Source organism: Mustela nivalis (assembly GCF_964662115.1).
Source record: "Mustela nivalis genome assembly, chromosome: 15".
Taxonomy (NCBI): domain Eukaryota; kingdom Metazoa; phylum Chordata; class Mammalia; order Carnivora; family Mustelidae; genus Mustela; species Mustela nivalis.
In genome coordinates this window covers 13103174-13123244 of record NC_139034.1, presented here as the reverse complement: position 1 = coordinate 13123244, position 20071 = coordinate 13103174, and the positions used below count along the sequence as shown (strand labels likewise).

General features: G+C 55.4%; 3 protein-coding genes across 4 annotated transcripts; all 3 read left to right on the top strand.

Moving 5' to 3' along the window:
- Positions 1 to 207: 207 nt before the first annotated feature.
- On the top strand, positions 208 to 2643 carry LOC309848931 (ral guanine nucleotide dissociation stimulator-like; the record flags this gene model as incomplete). The annotated part of the gene is made up of 3 exons (XM_082700946.1): positions 208 to 423; positions 1801 to 1994; positions 2580 to 2643. Exons 1-3 carry the CDS (start codon positions 331 to 333, stop codon positions 2641 to 2643), a joined length of 351 nt encoding a protein of 116 aa, XP_082557072.1. The 5' UTR covers positions 208 to 330.
- A 719-nt stretch (positions 2644 to 3362) lies between these two features.
- Positions 3363 to 13939, top strand: LOC309848750 (uncharacterized protein). Of its 2 annotated transcripts, XM_082700729.1 has the most exons (5): positions 8084 to 8159; positions 9736 to 9929; positions 10517 to 10576; positions 11512 to 12835; positions 13784 to 13939. In XM_082700729.1, exons 4-5 carry the CDS (start codon positions 11929 to 11931, stop codon positions 13927 to 13929), a joined length of 1053 nt encoding a protein of 350 aa, XP_082556855.1. In that variant the 5' UTR covers positions 8084 to 8159; positions 9736 to 9929; positions 10517 to 10576; positions 11512 to 11928; the 3' UTR covers positions 13930 to 13939. The 2 variants fall into 2 exon arrangements, with proteins under 2 accessions (XP_082556854.1, XP_082556855.1); XM_082700728.1 differs by lacking the exons at positions 8084 to 8159; positions 9736 to 9929; positions 10517 to 10576 and adding an exon at positions 3363 to 3761 and having other exon boundaries at positions 11957 to 12835.
- A 3161-nt stretch (positions 13940 to 17100) lies between these two features.
- Positions 17101 to 20071, top strand: LOC309848779 (ral guanine nucleotide dissociation stimulator-like). The gene is made up of 4 exons (XM_082700772.1): positions 17101 to 17127; positions 17526 to 17633; positions 19212 to 19405; positions 19993 to 20071. Exons 2-4 carry the CDS (start codon positions 17541 to 17543, stop codon positions 20054 to 20056), a joined length of 351 nt encoding a protein of 116 aa, XP_082556898.1. The 5' UTR covers positions 17101 to 17127; positions 17526 to 17540; the 3' UTR covers positions 20057 to 20071.

Here is a 20071-nt window from a genome sequence, read left to right as displayed (position 1 = left end):
GGGAGGAGGGATATGTGGGGGTTCCCGCCCATGGGCTGGAGGAGGGTGAGCACAGTGGATACCCTGGTGATCCCTTCTTGTTCACACCAATGTCATGGTGGGCTGGGTACACCGGGGATTCCTGAGGTGCCTCTTAGCTGTGCCAGAGCATATCCAAGGCCCTGAAGCTGGGCCACGTTTCTCTCCTTGGGGGAGGGGTCTGCATCCTGGGCTGTGGTGTGTCTGGAATGGAGCGCCCTGGGTCTGAAGACCAGCAAAGGCCTCCAGACAGGGCTCTAAGGCCTCCTGCCTGGCTGCCGGGCACTGTCTTTACAGAACGCCCCAGAGGACATGGTGCAGGAGGTGACCGAGGAGATTGCCTGCTCTCCTTCCTCCAAGGACAAGAAGCCGCACACGGCCAACAGAGTCTGGCGCTGGCTCAGGGTGAGTGCAGGTGCTGGGGAGACCCGACCCCTGGGGCGCCGATGCAGCACCAAGGGCCCCACTTCCTAGAAGCCAGCCTAGCCTCCTAGAGTCCTGTACTCCCGTGAATCTGCATCCCATCTCTTCCCCAAACTGGCCCCCACTGGTCCTGCCCATGCCTTGGACAGAAGCAGAGCCTTTGTCCACATACTTATAGGAGTATCATTAAAGAGACTTTAGACCAGGTCTCATCCCGTTGATCTAGACTCCTTTTGCCCTGGCCTAGGCATTTTCCTAACTCGTGCTCCCAGGTGTCCCCATTGGCCCAACAGTCCTGCTCAGGTTCTTCAAGTCTTGCAAATGATCTGCAAGAGTTGGGAAACTCTGATCCAAAGGAACATGGGGCCCATGGTACTCTGTCTCTTGCTCTGCGCTTTGGTTTTGATGGAACACATGGCTAGGGGCTCCCGAGGGGCCGGAACAGTAGCCTCACTGCATTGCACTGCACGGCAGTCCGGAAGGCCAGTCATTGATCACAGCCATGGAGTCCTTTACTGGGGCAGAACTGGATGTAATCCCCTACTGTGGCCAAGGCACAGTGCTGCATCCTACAGCCTCCGTGCCCTCCAATTCTAAGCCCTCTCGCCTAAAACATCTCTGTGTTCTCATCTCAAGAATGGGATATGTTGGGTGCCAGGGTGGCTCAGGTGTTTCAGCCTCTGCCTGCAGCTCAGGCCATGGTCTCAGGGTCCTGGGATCGCGGCCCAGGTCATGGATCTCTGCTGAGTGGGGAGCCTGCTTCCCCCTCTCTGTCTGGCTGCCTCTCTGCCTATTTGTGACCTCTCTCTGTGTCAAATGAATAAATAAAATGTCTTTTGAAAAAATAAAAAGAATGGGCTATGTCATCAGAAATCACAGGATCCATGCCACTCATGCAGGGACGTGCTATCCATACTCTACTCACAAAGGGTCCTGAGATACGAGCAAGTTGAGACATCATTTCTTTCAATTCTTTGTATGGATACCAAGACCATTTTCTCTTTGCCTTAAAGGCTTCTTAACTAATTGGTTGATTGATGGATTTGAGAGAGAGACAGGGGGAGAGTGGGGAGAAGCAGAGGGAGAGACAGAATTCTCAAGCAGACACTGCCCTATGGACACAGCCAGCTCTATGAGGAACAAAGCCTCAGGACACGGAGACCATGACCTGAAGCAAAACCAAGAGCCTTAGGCTGAACCCAATGAGACACTGAGTCACCCGATTCTTTTTCGGACTCTGGGCTCTCTTGTCCCACCGCTTGCAGAAGTCCCTGAGATCTGGGGGCTCATTCTGCCCTCCAAGCCCCAACCCTCCTGGTGGCCAGAGCACTGACTCATGTCTCCTCTGATTCACCTCAGGGGAAAAATGGTTCAACCAGGAAGAGGACGAGGACCTCACTGCTGATGGCAGAGCGGGCCGACAAGCTGGAGGACGCAATTGATCACCTGGTGCCTGCCGTCCTCAGACAAGATCTACACTGTGTCCACACCTTTCTGGACACATATGACACCTTTGCCAGCACCGAGGAGGTGCTGGACCAACTATGTGCAAGGTGAGCACCCTCACCTGCCCCTAACTGTCCCGTGGGAATAGGCCAATGCTTGGTTGTGAGACTTTGGAGGGTCCCCAAGCTTCCCCAAATTTCCCCTTGCTCCTAACTGGGGCAGAGGTATTATAGGGACTCAGTGGCAGGTGTCTGAAAGGATACGTGGCAGCCTACGCTGGTGGAAAAGTCTGCTAGAGGGCCTGTTGGCATGCTCTTTGAACATTCCCGTGCCCCTCATGATGAAGCCTCTGCCTAATCCCTGACTCTCACTGTGATCTTGAGCTGAGTTCCTTTGCCATTGAAAGGGAGATCAGAGATTCCTTCTGGGGTCTGTGTCTGGGTGAATGCAGAGCAGGCATCCCTGGAGGTGAGCAGGGCCAGGCCCACTCAGATGTCGGTGATGGGCTGGTTGGGGCCCTTTCATTCAGCAAGCATCCAAGAAGCCACAGTAGGTGGAGGCGATTATCTAGGAGCTGAATGGGATCCCTGCACAGAACAGAGAGCACCCCAGGGCTGCAGGCTAGTCGAGGGTCAGGAGGCGAGAGCCAATATCCACAGACATCTCATGTGATGCCCCCTGGCCTCCTCTAGATTCGGGTGCTATTACTCCACGTATGGCGAGGCCGGCGGACACCAGGACCAGCGCGACATGTGAGTAAGCTTTGGCTGCTCCAGGAAGGCCTTCCCTCTCCAGCAGGGCAGTGAGGGTCCTGTGAGTTCAAGGGGCTGCTGGACCTTCATGCACACCTCTGTGATTCCTGCTTTACGGTAAAGGTCTGAGAGCTTCTACTGGAAACTGGGAAGGTGCCCTGGGGAGCTGGGGTAGGTGTGTGAGCAGAGGGGCATGGAGGACAGCTTCAACCCCTGAGTGGGTCATGCTCCATCCCTGCCCCCTCCCAGCCCTCTCTCTGCCCCAATTCTGGGACCCAGAATGCAGGATTTAGGAACCATCGCACAGCATTCTGTTGGCACCTGCACGCTGGGTGCTCAGAGGGGGCTCAGGGAGAGTGGTGACCCAGTAGAGCCCAGGGAGCAGCAGACATCCCACACCCTGTGGGAGGTGAGTGTCAGTGGAAACAGACCCACTCTCCTGGCACCTAGTGACTGGGCAGAGGAGGTAACGGTGGAGGTATGGGGAGGGTCCTGGGAAGGCCTGGCTAGAGACAGAGTCCCTTTGTTCCCTCCTCGGTTGGATCTTCACGGAGCAGAGGTGAGTGCAGTGAGGGTAATTAAGAGGCCAGACACCACCCCTCCCTGGACACATGCAGTGGAATTCAAATGGCTCGTGGGCAAGGAGACAGACTGAGGAGTGTGTCCAGCTCCCCTAAAAAGTCCAGATATGCTCACCCCTTTGATCAAGGACTCCCACTCCCAGAGGCTTTTGGCCAGCCCGCCGTGTGGGAGCAGGCCTTTCTCGGGCAGGACTGCCAGGTCGCAATTGGACAAGGAGTCCGACTGGTCTCGGACAGGAGCTGGAAGCCCAGGGGCCCAGGTTCCTACAGGGGTTCCCTGGGATATTGGTTTGGATGCGTACCCTGTCCTCTGACTTCTCTGCCTCCATGTCTGTCCCAAGGGCCATCTATGCCATCCTAAACACCTGGGTGGAAAAGTATCCAGGGGATTTTGTGCAGCCTCTGGAGTTTCCCAGCTTGCATACGCTGCTGGCCTACCTGCAAGTCAATGTGCCGGGCTCGGACCTGCAGCGCCGTGCCCAGCTTCTGCTTCCAGAAAGGCAACGCGCTCCCAGAAAGACCACGGAGCCAGAGGCTGGGGGTAAGGAGGACTGGGGTGACTGATGTGGGCCTGAGGAGGAGGTAGGGTGGGCCACCCTGAGGAAGCCTCCGTAGATTGTAGTTGGGCCGAGAGGAGTGAGTCGTCTCAGATCCCTGTCCCCATGGGCTTCCGTTGGGGACACCTTCCGGGGGCTGGGTCTTGAACGCAGGCCACGCTGACTGGTGGGGATAGGGAAAGGTGAGAGGGAAGTCAATCAAGCTGATGATGCTTTCTCTTCTTGGAGCTACAGCACCGGCCCCAGAGCCAGATCAGGATGAGTCTCGGGAAGTTGTTCCAGCAGCCACTCAGGCACCCGCTGCACCTCTGGGGCCTGAGCTGGCCCCCGCCATCCCTGCTGCGACTGCTCACTATGGGATAGGAAGACCAGTGACCCCCCCTGACCTGTTGGGGCCAGGGCAGATGGTCGTCAGGGCCCTCATTCACTTCTCTGCCACGAAAGAGCCACCAGGCCTTTTGACTTTCCTGGATGACCAGCAGGGTCCTGCCCCCGAGCTGCCGTCACCTGCCTCCGTGGAGCAAGCATCCTGGGCCCCGGAGCAGCAGCTTGTGCTGGCTGCAGCTCCAGAGCATGACTCCCCCTCTCCCGTCATTTCCTTCTTTATCGTATTTGTGTTCCGTGTTCACCTCTATAATTACTTCATATATTTAATTAATTAAATAAAATAGAATTTGAGTTTACATAGCATTTTACTTGCATCCTTTGCAGTGGGATATGGAGGTCTCATTAGGTCCATCCAGAGTGTTGCACAACCATGTCGTTCTGCAACGTTTCCGTCACAGAGACACCCGCGCTCCTCATCGCTCACTGCTCTGTCCCTCGCCCAGTCCCTGCAACCGCTGCTCTGCTCTCTGTCTCGGCCACTTCACCTCGACTTGGATTTTCCTCTGCTGGAATCCTACAATATGGCCTTCTCTGTGTGTCTGCAGAACACAAGTGTGATTCCCCTCTTCAAACTTTGTTATACAAATAACATTTTATTACATAGGAATGTTCCTGAAAGAACAAAGATCACGGGAAGCCCCCAAATGAACTATTTTCATTCTGAGCTAGGTTTCCCTTTTAGAAGCATGCCTTGAAAAGCAGAAACCATGAGAGAAATGTCTGGGTCCATGAGACACCTTTACATGCTTTCAATTTCCCGGGTAGTCTGCGTTTCAACTATTCTGATGGGCATCTTATCAAATATTAAAATCATATCTTAAATATTCTCCTTTCTTGCTAACAAGTTAGGTCATCAAGAGGTCTTTAGGTTTTATTCAGACTATATCTATTTAGTCAATAATAATTTAAACATGAAAAAAAAAAAGGCACATTCCTTCTACCAAGGAATAATCCCCCATCACACACGGCGTCCTTCTTCTCTGCCTTTCCCTCTAAGTGTAGTGTGTGTGTGGGGGGGTGGGGTGTGCGCACATGTTTGTGACAGAGTGGGACAGGGAAAGTTCAGGGGCTCTGTTCTTGTTCTACCTAACGTCCCCTCAGTGGACTGACACTGTCGCTCTGTCCCCTTGGGCATTCTCAGTGACAGCATTCAGGAACCCCCTCTGTTGAACAACTAATTCATATCCAGTTATTTGACTCTCATAATGTAAGTGATAAGCACGTCTGTGTCATAAATGTCTGTTTCTTTAGGAATGATTCCTGTAAACACCAACACCGGAACACGCTTTACCCACATTTTTAGGGGACTGGCTGCTGGCTCCTTTATGCTGTCTGCATTAGGGAGAAGCATTGCTTTGGAAAGGAGGGATCCAGGACTCTATAGATGAGACCTGAAATCATGAGGAGGACAAGCCAGCAGTGATGACGTCGGGGCCCTGGGAGTGACCACAGAGCATTGGGGAGGCTGCCCACAGCGCCCTCATATGTCCTCTCCCAGATGCTCCCCTGCCCCGTGTCCTGGAACACACCTCACCCATGCCCTGTCTGGTGACACGCTCCAGCCACTCCAACCCCCCCGGGCTCAATCACCCAGACTCTCACTGGAGCAACCAGACCCTGCTCCAGGCCAGCAGAGGGGCACAGGCCAGGCCACTCCTCTCGGCTTGCTCCCTGTCCTTCCTGGCTGAACCCCATCCTCTCAGGGACGAACCTCCAAGGACAGTGCCGGTCAATGGGTGACAGACAAGTGTTCATGCAGATGGAGTTTTTGTGGCAAGAGCAGAGCCACTTGAACTGTATGAGCAAGAGAGGCCTTTACAATGCACATCGGCTGCTCATGGAAACTGCAGGATGAACAGAGCCTCAACCAGGGGCTTTGGCACTGGACAGAGCTCATCCACACCCTCAGGATCCTCTGGCTGTGACCCCTTGACCCTGCCAAGCCCAACCTTGCTGAGATCTCTCTCCTCCCACAAAGTCGGGAAGGGGAGTCCCCTTGATCTGATGCTCTAATAGAGGTCGTCGTCAGTAACTCCTGTCTGTGCAGTTACTGGGCCACTGGTGGGCTGTTATTCTGCCTGCCAGCCTCAGTCTCCTCATCTGTGAAATGGTCCTAACACCTGCCCTACCATCTCATAGGATGACTATGAAGATCATACTGACCAACTGCGAGGTGTCGGAGGTCTCGCCAAGGCTTCTGCTTCTTCTAGACCACTCCCAGGAAAGTGATCACCCAACTATGCTGTGATTCAGAGTACAGGGCTTTACAGAGTAGAAAACCGGGATGTAGCTTCATGGTTTTCAGCCATTTTCCCTAACTGATGTCTGGGAACTCTGAAGCATTCAGGGCCCACCTGGTCTTCTGGGGACCACCAGGATCCTGAGATCATGCTGTCACACCTGGGATATCACCCCACTTCACCCCTTGAACACTTTTAAGTCAGGAATGTCCCAGACAGGGGTAAACACCTAAATGTTTCAATCAAGCACCTGTCTGTCGATGGAAACTTTGCAGTAGGCTTCTTCAGGTAGGTGCCTCCCCTCGGATGTATCCATAGCCCTATCATCCGCATAACTTGTTCCCACCCAAGGGCCAAGGGACAAGGGACAAGGCCAGTCCCTTACTAAGGGATTTCATTGAAAATTCGAAGCCTAAGTTCTTGAGAAGCTATTACCCAGCCCTTTGTAGGAGGGGCTGTCGTCTTCTGGGACTCCAGAATATGAGCACTGATGAAGACATGTGTGCACTCAGGAGCGAGTGTGCTTGTGCACACAAACACACACACCCCAGGAGGGACTGTGGGGTGGGATCTGATTAGTAGCAGATTCCAAGAAGTTGATAGGAGGGAGGAAATTGGGAGGTATTTCCTACCTGTGACAGCACTCCTCTAACATCAGAGCTATTATTCAACCTATGCCTGTGGACATCTGATAGAAAGACATGCTGGAATCATCCATATTTTGCAGAAAAGACCATCCCTGTCAGGCACAATGGCTTATCTAAGGTCCAAACCAGGTAAGCATAGAGACTTGTGTCTGAAACCAGGTGTGTTTGCAAGCTGGGGCACTGGCTGCTCCCAGACCTTCCCTGGGGGCCTGTTCCGAGGGGTGTGTTGGGGTCACTGTGTACAGATGAGATGTGTCCTTGCATGCAGAAGGGGCAAGAGGAGATGGCAGACCGGAGCACTGTTCGTGTAGGGGTCCAACCAGGAGTGGGCCCCGGTAGGGGATCACAGGCAGTAATGTCACTGCCTGGATCACAAAGGCCCACAACTTATAACCCCTGCAACCAGGACACACACTCTAGTCCGGTGTCAGGGCTATTTGGATAGAAACGTCGGAGATAGAAAGATGTTTTCATCCTGTCTACGTACATCCCGGGGCTCTGGGAACCAGAACTCCCAGGAAAATTGCTTGTTCCCATGTTGCAGGCATTGGCTGAAACCACCCTCCCGATGCCTCAACACATTTCGAGGGAGACGCCATAAGGTACTTACTACTGAGGAGACTAGGCGATGCCCACCCCTCTGAACCGTCCTAGGGAAGCCCCATCCCTTCCTCTGGAGTTTGGGGGGAGGAGGGATATGTGGGGGTTCCCGCCCATGGGCTGGAGGAGGGTGAGCACAGTGGATACCCTGGTGATCCCTTCTTGTTCACACCAATGTCATGGTGGGCAGGGTGCACCAGGGATTCCTGAGGTGCCTCTTAGCTGTGCCAGAGCATATCCAAGGCCCTGAAGCTGGGCCACGTTTCTCTCCTTGGGGGAGGGCTCTGCCACCTGGGCTGTGGTGTGTCTGGAATGGAGCGCCCTGGGTCTGAAGACCAGCAAAGGCCTCCAGACAGGGCTCTAAGGTCTCCTGCGTGCCTGCCGGGCACTGTCTTTACAGAACGCTCCAGAGGACATGGTGCAGGAGCTGAATGTTGACATCCCGTGCTCTCATTCCCCAAAGGACAAGAAGCCGCACACGGCCAACAGAGTCTGGCGCTGGCTCAGGGTGAGTGCAGGTGCTGGGGAGATGCGACCCCTGGGAATCCGATGCAGCACCAAGGGCCCCACTTCCTAGAAGCCAGCCTGGCCTCCTAGAGTCCTGTACTCCCGTGAATCTGCATCCCCACTCTTCCCCAAACTGGCCCTCATGGCCCTGCCCACGCCTTGGACAGAAGTAGAGCCATTGTCCACATACTTATAGGAATATCATTAAAGAGACTTTAGACCAGATCTCATCCCGTTTATCTAGACTCCTTTTGCCCTGTGCTAGGCATTTTCCTAACTCGTGCTCCCAGGTGGCCCAACAGTCCTTCCTCAGGTTATACAAATCTTGCAAATGATCATTTGCAAGAGTGAGTTGGGAGACTCTGATCCAAAGGGACATGGGGCCCATGGTACTCTGTCTCTTGCTCTGTGCTTTTGTTTTGATGGAACACATCTTTGGGTCCCCTAGGGTCAGGAACAGGGGCCTCACTGCACTGCATGGTAGTCCAGAAGGCCAGTCATTTATCACCAGCATCTAGCCCTTTCCAGGGGCAGGACTGGATATAATCCCCTTCTGTGGCCAATGAACAGTGCTCCATCCTACAGCCTCCGTGCCCTCCTATCCTACGCCCTCTTGCCTAAAACGTCTGTGTTCTCATCTCAAGAATGAGATATGTTGGGTGCCAGGGTGGCTCAGTGGTTTCAGCCTCTGCCTGCAGCTCAGGTCATGGTCTCACGATCCTGGGATCAAGGCCCACGTTGGGGTCTCTGCTCAGCGGGGAACCTGCTTCCCCGTCTCTGTCTGGCTGCCTCTCTGCCTACTTGTGACCTCTCTCTGTCAAATAAATAAATAAATAATCTTTAAAAAAATAAAAACAATGGGGCTATGTCATCAGAAATCACAGGATCCATGCCACTCATGCAGGGACGTGCTACCAATACTCTGCTCACAAAAGGACCTGAGATACTAGCAAGTTCAGACATCATTTTTTTCAATTCTTTGTATGGATACCAAGAACATATTCTCTTTTGCTTTAAGGTTTCTTTCTTTCTTTCTTTTTTTAAAATTTTATTTCTTTATTTGACAGACAGAGATCACAAGTAGGCAGAGAGGCAGGCTGAGACAGAGAGGGGAAGCAGGCTCCCCACCGAGCAGAGAGCCCGATGCGGGGCTCGATCCCAGCACCCTGAGATCATGACCTAAGCCAAAGGCAGAGGCTGTAACCCACTGAGCCACCCAGACACCCCTTCCTTAAAGGGTTCTTAATTGATTGATTGATGGATGGATTGAGAGGGAGGCAGGGGAGAGTGGGGAGAAGCAGAGGGAGAGACAGAATCCTCAAGCAGACACTGCCCTATGGACACAGCCGTACGGGGAACGCAGCCTCAGGACATGGAGAGCATGACCTGAAGCAAAACCAAGAGTCTTAGGCTGAACCCAATGAGACACTGAGTCACCCGATTCTTTTTCGGACTCTGGGCTCTCTTGTCCCACCTCTTGCAGAAGTCCCTGAGATCTGGGGGCTCATTCTGCCCTCCAAGCCCCAACCCTCCTGGTGGCCACAGCACTGACTCATGTCTCCTCTGATTCACCTCAGGGGAAAAATGGCTCAACGAGGAAGAGGAATAAGACCTTGATACTATGGAACACTCGTGCCAGTTCATTGGAGGCCATAATAGATTACCTGGTGACTGCCGTCATAAAACAAGATCTAAACTATGTTCACATGTTTCTTGAAATACATCGCACCCTTGCTACCACCCAGGAGGTGCTGGGCCTCCTCTTTGCAAGGTGAGCACCCTCCCCTGCCCCTAACTGCTCCGTGGGATTTGGCCAATGCCTGGTTGTGAGACTCTGGCAGGTCCCCAAGCTTCCCCAAGCTTCCCTTGCTCCTAACTGGGGCAGAGGTATTATAGGGACTCAGTGGGATCTTGTAGGGAAAGAACACTTGGTAGCCTGCGCCAGTGGAAAAGTCTGCTGTTGGGCCTGTGGGCATGCTCTTTGAACATTCCCGTGCCCCTCATGATGAAACCTCTGCCTCATCCCTGACTCTCACTGTGATCTTGAGCTGGGCCCCTCTGCCACTGAAAGGGAGATCTGAGACTCCTTCTGGGGTCTGTGTGTGGCTGAATCCAGAGCAGGCAACCCTGAGGGTGAGCAGGGGCCAGGGCAACTCAGATGTCGGTGATGGGCTGGTTGGGGCCCTTTCATTCAGCAAGCATTCAGGAAGCCCTAGTAGGTGGAGGCGATTGTCTCGGAGCTGAATGGGATCCCGGCACAGAACAGACAGCACCCCAGGGCTGCAGGCTAGTCGAGGGTCAGGCGGTGAGAGCCAACATCCACAGACATATCATGTGATGCCCCCTGGCCTCCTCTAGATTCGGATGCTATTACTCCACGTATGGCGAGGACGGCGGACACCAGAACCAGCGCGACATGTGAGTAAGCTTTGGCTGCTCCAGGAGGGCCTTCCCTCTCCAGCAGGGCAGTAAGGGTACTGTGAGTTCAAGGGGCTGATGGACCTTCATGCACACCTCTGTGATTCCTGCTTTACGGTAAAGGTCTGAGAGCTTCTACTGGAAACTGGGAAGGTGCCCTGGGGAGCTGGGGTAGGTGTGTGAGCACTGTGGGAGAGCAGAGGGGCATGGAGGACAGCTTCAACCCCTGAGTGGGTCATGCTCCATCCCTGCCCCCTCCCAGCCCTCTCTCTGCCCCAATTCTGGGACCCAGAATGCAGGATTTAGGAACCATCGCACAGCATTCTGTTGGCACCTGCACGCTGGGTGCTCAGAGGGGGCTCAGGGAGAGTGGTGACCCAGTAGAGCCCAGGGAGCAGCAGACATCCCACACCCTGTGGGAGGTGAGTGTCAGTGGAAACAGACCCACTCTCCTGGCACCTAGTGACTGGGCAGAGGAGGTAACGGTGGAGGTATGGGGAGGGTCCTGGGAAGGCCTGGCTAGAGACAGAGTCCCTTTGTTCCCTCCTCGGTTGGATCTTCACGGAGCAGAGGTGAGTGCAGTGAGGGTAATTAAGAGGCCAGACACCACCCCTCCCTGGACACATGCAGTGGAATTCAAATGGCTCGTGGGCAAGGAGACAGACTGAGGAGTGTGTCCAGCTCCCCTAAAAAGTCCAGAAATGCTCCCCCCATTGACCAAGGACTCCCACTCCCAGAGGCTTTTGGCCAGCCCGCCGTCTGGGAGTAGGCCTTTCTCGGGCAGGACTGCCAGGTCGCAGGTGGACAAGGAGTCCGACTGGTCTCGGACAGGAGCTGGAAGCCCAGGGGCCCAGGTTCCCACATAGGTTCCCTGGGATATTGGTTTGGATGCGTACCCTGTCCTCTGACTTCTCTGCCTCTATGTCTGTCCCCAGGGCCATCTATGCCATCCTGGATATTTGGGTGGAAAGGTATCCAGGGGATTTTGTGCAGCCTCCAGAGTATCCCAACTTGCATGCTCTACTGGCCTACCTGCAGGTCAATGCACCTGGCTCGGACCTGCTGTGCCGTGCCCAGCTTCTGCTGCCAGAAAGGCAGCGCGCTGAGACCACAGAGCCCGAGGCTGGGGGTGAGGAGGACTGGGGTTGACTGATGTGGGCCTGAGGAGGAGGCAGGGTGGGCCACCCTGAGGAAGCCTCCATAGATTGTAGTTGGGCCGAGAGGAGTGAGTTATCTCAGATCCCTGTCCCCATGGGCTTCTGTTGGGGACACCTTCCAGGGGCTGGGTCTTGAACGCAGGCCACGCTGAGTGGTGGGGAAAGGGAAAGGTGAGAGGGAAGTCAATCAAGCTGATGATGCTTTCTCTTCTTGGAGCTACAGCACCGGCCCCAGAGCCAGATCAGGATGAGTCTCGGGAAGTTGTTCCAGCAGCCACTCTGGCACCCGCGGCACCTCTGGGGCCTGAGCTGGCCCCCGCCATCCCTGCTGCAGCTGCTCACTATGGGATAGGAAGACCAGTGAGCCCGCCTGACCCGTTGGGGCCAGGGCAGATGGTCGTCAGGGCCCTCGTTCACTTCTCTGCCACGGAAGAGCCACCAGGCCTTTTGACTTTCCTGGATGACCAGCAGGGTCCTGCCCCCGAGCTGCCGCCCCCTGCCTCCGTGGAGCAAGCAGGCTCGGCCCCCGAGCTGCCGCCCCCTGCCTCCGTGGAGCAAGCAGGCTCGGCCCCCGAGCTGCCGCCCCCTGCCTCCGTGGAGCAAGCAGGCTCGGCCCCCGAGCTGCCGCCCCCTGCCTCCGTGGAGCAAGCAGGCTCGGCCCCCGAGCTGCCGCCCCCTGCCTCCGTGGAGCAAGCAGGCTCGGCCCCCGAGCTGCCGCCCCCTGCCTCCGTGGAGCAAGCAGGCTCGGCCCCCGAGCTGCCGCCCCCTGCCTCCGTGGAGCAAGCAGGCTCGGCCCCCGAGCTGCCGCCCCCTGCCTCCGTGGAGCAAGCAGGCTCGGCCCCCGAGCTGCCGCCCCCTGCCTCCGTGGAGCAAGCAGGCTCGGCCCCCGAGCTGCCGCCCCCTGCCTCCGTGGAGCAAGCAGGCTCGGCCCCCGAGCTGCCGCCCCCTGCCTCCGTGGAGCAAGCAGGCTCGGCCCCCGAGCTGCCGCCCCCTGCCTCCGTGGAGCAAGCAGGCTCGGCCCCCGAGCTGCCGCCCCCTGCCTCCGTGGAGCAAGCAGGCTCGGCCCCCGAGCTGCCGCCCCCTGCCTCCGTGGAGCAAGCAGGCTCGGCCCCCGAGCTGCCGCCCCCTGCCTCCGTGGAGCAAGCAGGCTCGGCCCCCGAGCTGCCGCCCCCTGCCTCCGTGGAGCAAGCAGGCTCGGCCCCCGAGCTGCCGCCCCCTGCCTCCGTGGAGCAAGCAGGCTCGGCCCCCGAGCTGCCGCCCCCTGCCTCCGTGGAGCAAGCAGGCTCGGCCCCCGAGCTGCCGCCCCCTGCCTCCGTGGAGCAAGCAGGCTCGGCCCCCGAGCTGCCGCCCCCTGCCTCCGTGGAGCAAGCAGGCTCGGCCCCCGAGCTGCCGCCCCCTGCCTCCGTGGACCAAGCAGGCTCGGCCCCCGAGCTGCCGCCCCCTGCCTCCGTGGAGCAAGCAGGCTCGGCCCCCGAGCTGCCGCCCCCTGCCTCCGTGGACCAAGCAGGCTCGGCCCCCGAGCTGCCGCCCCCTGCCTCCGTGGACCAAGCAGGCTCGGCCCCCGAGCTGCCGCCCCCTGCCTCCGTGGACCAAGCAGGCTCGGCCCCCGAGCTGCCGCCCCCTGCCTCCGTGGACCAAGCAGGCTCGGCCCCCGAGCTGCCGCCCCCTGCCTCCGTGGAGCAAGCAGGCTCGGCCCCCGAGCTGCCGCCCCCTGCCTCCGTGGAGCAAGCAGGCTCGGCCCCCGAGCTGCCGCCCCCTGCCTCCGTGGAGCAAGCAGGCTCGGCCCCCGAGCTGCCGCCCCCTGCCTCCGTGGAGCAAGCAGGCTCGGCCCCCGAGCTGCCGCCCCCTGCCTCCGTGGAGCAAGCAGGCTCGGCCCCCGAGCTGCCGCCCCCTGCCTCCGTGGAGCAAGCAGGCTCGGCCCCCGAGCTGCCGCCCCCTGCCTCCGTGGAGCAAGCAGTCTGGGCCCCCGAGCTGTCCCCACCTGCCTCCGTGGAGCAAGCAGGCTCGGTCCCGGAGCTGCCGCCCCCTGCCTCCTCCGTGGAGCAAGCAGGCTTCGCTCCAGAGGAGCACCTCGTGCTTGCTACAACCAGAAAGCATGTCTTTTCCATCCTCCTCATTGCTTTTTTTGTATTTCTTCTCTTTTGTGTGTATGTATATAATTACATACTAGATTTAATTAAAGACAGTAGAATTTGAGTTTACATAACATTTTACTTGCATCCTTTGCAGTGGGATATGGAGGTCTCATTAGGTCCATCCAGAGTGTTGCACAACCATGTCGTTCTGCAACGTTTCCGTCACAGAGACACCCGCGCTCCTCATCGCTCACTGCTCTGTCCCTCGCCCAGTCCCTGCAACCTCTGCTCTGCTCTCTGTCTCGGCCACTTCACCTCGACTTGGATTTTCCTCTGCTGGAATCCTACAATATGGCCTTCTCTGTGTGTCTGCAGAACACAAGTGTGATTCCCCTCTTCAAACTTTGTTATACAAATAACATTTTATTACATAGGAATGTTCCTGAAAGAACAAAGATCACGGGAAGCCCCCAAATGAACTATTTTCATTCTGAGCTAGGTTTCCCTTTTAGAAGCATGCCTTGAAAAGCAGAAACCATGAGAGAAATGTCTGGGTCCATGAGACACCTTTACATGCTTTCAATTTCCCGGGTAGTCTGCGTTTCAACTATTCTGATGGGCATCTTATCAAATATTAAAATCATATCTTAAATATTCTCCTTTCTTGCTAACAAGTTAGGTCATCAAGAGGTCTTTAGGTTTTATTCAGACTATATCTATTTAGTCAATAATAATTTAAACATGAAAAAAAAAAAGGCACATTCCTTCTACCAAGGAATAATCCCCCATCACACACGGCGTCCTTCTTCTCTGCCTTTCCCTCTAAGTGTAGTGTGTGTGTGGGGGGGTGGGGTGTGCGCACATGTTTGTGACAGAGTGGGACAGGGAAAGTTCAGGGGCTCTGTTCTTGTTCTACCTAACGTCCCCTCAGTGGACTGACACTGTCGCTCTGTCCCCTTGGGCATTCTCAGTGACAGCATTCAGGAACCCCCTCTGTTGAACAACTAATTCATATCCAGTTATTTGACTCTCATAATGTAAGTGATAAGCACGTCTGTGTCATAAATGTCTGTTTCTTTAGGAATGATTCCTGTAAACACCAACACCGGAACACGCTTTACCCACATTTTTAGGGGACTGGCTGCTGGCTCCTTTATGCTGTCTGCATTAGGGAGAAGCATTGCTTTGGAAAGGAGGGATCCAGGACTCTATAGATGAGACCTGAAATCATGAGGAGGACAAGCCAGCAGTGATGACGTCGGGGCCCTGGGAGTGACCACAGAGCATTGGGGAGGCTGCCCACAGCGCCCTCATATGTCCTCTCCCAGATGCTCCCCTGCCCCGTGTCCTGGAACACACCTCACCCATGCCCTGTCTGGTGACACGCTCCAGCCACTCCAACCCCCCCGGGCTCAATCACCCAGACTCTCACTGGAGCAACCAGACCCTGCTCCAGGCCAGCAGAGGGGCACAGGCCAGGCCACTCCTCTCGGCTTGCTCCCTGTCCTTCCTGGCTGAACCCCATCCTCTCAGGGACGAACCTCCAAGGACAGTGCCGGTCAATGGGTGACAGACAAGTGTTCATGCAGATGGAGTTTTTGTGGCAAGAGCAGAGCCACTTGAACTGTATGAGCAAGAGAGGCCTTTACAATGCACATCGGCTGCTCATGGAAACTGCAGGATGAACAGAGCCTCAACCAGGGGCTTTGGCACTGGACAGAGCTCATCCACACCCTCAGGATCCTCTGGCTGTGACCCCTTGACCCTGCCAAGCCCAACCTTGCTGAGATCTCTCTCCTCCCACAAAGTCGGGAAGGGGAGTCCCCTTGATCTGATGCTCTAATAGAGGTCGTCGTCAGTAACTCCTGTCTGTGCAGTTACTGGGCCACTGGTGGGCTGTTATTCTGCCTGCCAGCCTCAGTCTCCTCATCTGTGAAATGGTCCTAACACCTGCCCTACCATCTCATAGGATGACTATGAAGATCATACTGACCAACTGCGAGGTGTCGGAGGTCTCGCCAAGGCTTCTGCTTCTTCTAGACCACTCCCAGGAAAGTGATCACCCAACTATGCTGTGATTCAGAGTACAGGGCTTTACAGAGTAGAAAACCGGGATGTAGCTTCATGGTTTTCAGCCATTTTCCCTAACTGATGTCTGGGAACTCTGAAGCATTCAGGGCCCACCTGGTCTTCTGGGGACCACCAGGATCCTGAGATCATGCTGTCACACCTGGGATATCACCCCACTTCACCCCTTGAACACTTTTAAGTCAGGAATGTCCCAGACAGGGGTAAACACCTAAAAGTTTCAATCAAGCACCTGTCTGTCGATGGAAACTTTGCAGTAGGCTTCTTCAGGTAGGTGCCTCCCCTCGGATGTATCCATAGCCCTATCATCCGCATAACTTGTTCCCACCCAAGGGCCAAGGGACAAGGGACAAGGCCAGTCCCTTACTAAGGGATTTCATTGAAAATTCGAAGCCTAAGTTCTTGAGAAGCTATTACCCAGCCCTTTGTAGGAGGGGCTGTCGTCTTCTGGGACTCCAGAATATGAGCACTGATGAAGACATGTGTGCACTCAGGAGCGAGTGTGCTTGTGCACACAAACACACACACCCCAGGAGGGACTGTGGGGTGGGATCTGATTAGTAGCAGATTCCAAGAAGTTGATAGGAGGGAGGAAATTGGGAGGTATTTCCTACCTGTGACAGCACTCCTCTAACATCAGAGCTATTATTCAACCTATGCCTGTGGACATCTGATAGAAAGACATGCTGGAATCATCCATATTTTGCAGAAAAGACCATCCCTGTCAGGCACAATGGCTTATCTAAGGTCCAAACCAGGTAAGCATAGAGACTTGTGTCTGAAACCAGGTGTGTTTGCAAGCTGGGGCACTGGCTGCTCCCAGACCTTCCCTGGGGGCCTGTTCCGAGGGGTGTGTTGGGGTCACTGTGTACAGATGAGATGTGTCCTTGCATGCAGAAGGGGCAAGAGGAGATGGCAGACCGGAGCACTGTTCGTGTAGGGGTCCAACCAGGAGTGGGCCCCGGTAGGGGATCACAGGCAGTAATGTCACTGCCTGGATCACAAAGGCCCACAACTTATAACCCCTGCAACCAGGACACACACTCTAGTCCGGTGTCAGGGCTATTTGGATAGAAACGTCGGAGATAGAAAGATGTTTTCATCCTGTCTACGTACATCCCGGGGCTCTGGGAACCAGAACTCCCAGGAAAATTGCTTGTTCCCATGTTGCAGGCATTGGCTGAAACCACCCTCCCGATGCCTCAACACATTTCGAGGGAGACGCCATAAGGTACTTACTACTGAGGAGACTAGGCGATGCCCACCCCTCTGAACCGTCCTAGGGAAGCCCCATCCCTTCCTCTGGAGTTTGGGGGGAGGAGGGATATGTGGGGGTTCCCGCCCATGGGCTGGAGGAGGGTGAGCACAGTGGATACCCTGGTGATCCCTTCTTGTTCACACCAATGTCATGGTGGGCAGGGTGCACCAGGGATTCCTGAGGTGCCTCTTAGCTGTGCCAGAGCATATCCAAGGCCCTGAAGCTGGGCCACGTTTCTCTCCTTGGGGGAGGGCTCTGCCACCTGGGCTGTGGTGTGTCTGGAATGGAGCGCCCTGGGTCTGAAGACCAGCAAAGGCCTCCAGACAGGGCTCTAAGGTCTCCTGCGTGCCTGCCGGGCACTGTCTTTACAGAACGCTCCAGAGGACATGGTGCAGGAGCTGAATGTTGACATCCCGTGCTCTCATTCCCCAAAGGACAAGAAGCCGCACACGGCCAACAGAGTCTGGCGCTGGCTCAGGGTGAGTGCAGGTGCTGGGGAGATGCGACCCCTGGGAATCCGATGCAGCACCAAGGGCCCCACTTCCTAGAAGCCAGCCTGGCCTCCTAGAGTCCTGTACTCCCGTGAATCTGCATCCCCACTCTTCCCCAAACTGGCCCTCATGGCCCTGCCCACGCCTTGGACAGAAGTAGAGCCATTGTCCACATACTTATAGGAATATCATTAAAGAGACTTTAGACCAGATCTCATCCCGTTTATCTAGACTCCTTTTGCCCTGTGCTAGGCATTTTCCTAACTCGTGCTCCCAGGTGGCCCAACAGTCCTTCCTCAGGTTATACAAATCTTGCAAATGATCATTTGCAAGAGTGAGTTGGGAGACTCTGATCCAAAGGGACATGGGGCCCATGGTACTCTGTCTCTTGCTCTGTGCTTTTGTTTTGATGGAACACATCTTTGGGTCCCCTAGGGTCAGGAACAGGGGCCTCACTGCACTGCATGGTAGTCCAGAAGGCCAGTCATTTATCACCAGCATCTAGCCCTTTCCAGGGGCAGGACTGGATATAATCCCCTTCTGTGGCCAATGAACAGTGCTCCATCCTACAGCCTCCGTGCCCTCCTATCCTACGCCCTCTTGCCTAAAACGTCTGTGTTCTCATCTCAAGAATGAGATATGTTGGGTGCCAGGGTGGCTCAGTGGTTTCAGCCTCTGCCTGCAGCTCAGGTCATGGTCTCACGATCCTGGGATCAAGGCCCACGTTGGGGTCTCTGCTCAGCGGGGAACCTGCTTCCCCGTCTCTGTCTGGCTGCCTCTCTGCCTACTTGTGACCTCTCTCTCTGTCAAATAAATAAATAAATAATCTTTAAAAAAATAAAAACAATGGGGCTATGTCATCAGAAATCACAGGATCCATGCCACTCATGCAGGGACGTGCTACCAATACTCTGCTCACAAAAGGACCTGAGATACTAGCAAGTTCAGACATCATTTTTTTCAATTCTTTGTATGGATACCAAGAACATATTCTCTTTTGCTTTAAGGTTTCTTTCTTTCTTTCTTTTTTTAAAATTTTATTTCTTTATTTGACAGACAGAGATCACAAGTAGGCAGAGAGGCAGGCTGAGACAGAGAGGGGAAGCAGGCTCCCCACCGAGCAGAGAGCCCGATGCGGGGCTCGATCCCAGCACCCTGAGATCATGACCTAAGCCAAAGGCAGAGGCTGTAACCCACTGAGCCACCCAGACACCCCTTCCTTAAAGGGTTCTTAATTGATTGATTGATGGATGGATTGAGAGGGAGGCAGGGGAGAGTGGGGAGAAGCAGAGGGAGAGACAGAATCCTCAAGCAGACACTGCCCTATGGACACAGCCGTACGGGGAACGCAGCCTCAGGACATGGAGAGCATGACCTGAAGCAAAACCAAGAGTCTTAGGCTGAACCCAATGAGACACTGAGTCACCCGATTCTTTTTCGGACTCTGGGCTCTCTTGTCCCACCTCTTGCAGAAGTCCCTGAGATCTGGGGGCTCATTCTGCCCTCCAAGCCCCAACCCTCCTGGTGGCCACAGCACTGACTCATGTCTCCTCTGATTCACCTCAGGGGAAAAATGGCTCAACGAGGAAGAGGAATAAGACCTTGATACTATGGAACACTCGTGCCAGTTCATTGGAGGCCATAATAGATTACCTGGTGACTGCCGTCATAAAACAAGATCTAAACTATGTTCACATGTTTCTTGAAATACATCGCACCCTTGCTACCACCCAGGAGGTGCTGGGCCTCCTCTTTGCAAGGTGAGCACCCTCCCCTGCCCCTAACTGCTCCGTGGGATTTGGCCAATGCCTGGTTGTGAGACTCTGGCAGGTCCCCAAGCTTCCCCAAGCTTCCCTTGCTCCTAACTGGGGCAGAGGTATTATAGGGACTCAGTGGGATCTTGTAGGGAAAGAACACTTGGTAGCCTGCGCCAGTGGAAAAGTCTGCTGTTGGGCCTGTGGGCATGCTCTTTGAACATTCCCGTGCCCCTCATGATGAAACCTCTGCCTCATCCCTGACTCTCACTGTGATCTTGAGCTGGGCCCCTCTGCCACTGAAAGGGAGATCTGAGACTCCTTCTGGGGTCTGTGTGTGGCTGAATCCAGAGCAGGCAACCCTGAGGGTGAGCAGGGGCCAGGGCAACTCAGATGTCGGTGATGGGCTGGTTGGGGCCCTTTCATTCAGCAAGCATTCAGGAAGCCCTAGTAGGTGGAGGCGATTGTCTCGGAGCTGAATGGGATCCCGGCACAGAACAGACAGCACCCCAGGGCTGCAGGCTAGTCGAGGGTCAGGCGGTGAGAGCCAACATCCACAGACATATCATGTGATGCCCCCTGGCCTCCTCTAGATTCGGATGCTATTACTCCACGTATGGCGAGGACGGCGGACACCAGAACCAGCGCGACATGTGAGTAAGCTTTGGCTGC

Coding starts and splice junctions, on each gene's coding strand:
- LOC309848750 (XM_082700728.1), top strand. CDS start 3,515: ATGCGTACCCTGTCCTCTGACTTCTCTGCCTCCATGTCTGTCCCAAGG. Junction 3,762..11,956: donor CACGGAGCCAGAGGCTGGGG/GTAAGGAGGACT, acceptor TTGGAGCTACAG/CACCGGCCCCAGAGCCAGAT. Junction 12,836..13,783: donor TGCCTCCGTGGAGCAAGCAG/GCTCGGCCCCCG, acceptor TGGAGCAAGCAG/GCTTCGCTCCAGAGGAGCAC.
- LOC309848779 (XM_082700772.1), top strand. CDS start 17,541: ATGGTGCAGGAGCTGAATGTTGACATCCCGTGCTCTCATTCCCCAAAG. Junction 17,634..19,211: donor GAGTCTGGCGCTGGCTCAGG/GTGAGTGCAGGT, acceptor GATTCACCTCAG/GGGAAAAATGGCTCAACGAG. Junction 19,406..19,992: donor CTGGGCCTCCTCTTTGCAAG/GTGAGCACCCTC, acceptor GGCCTCCTCTAG/ATTCGGATGCTATTACTCCA.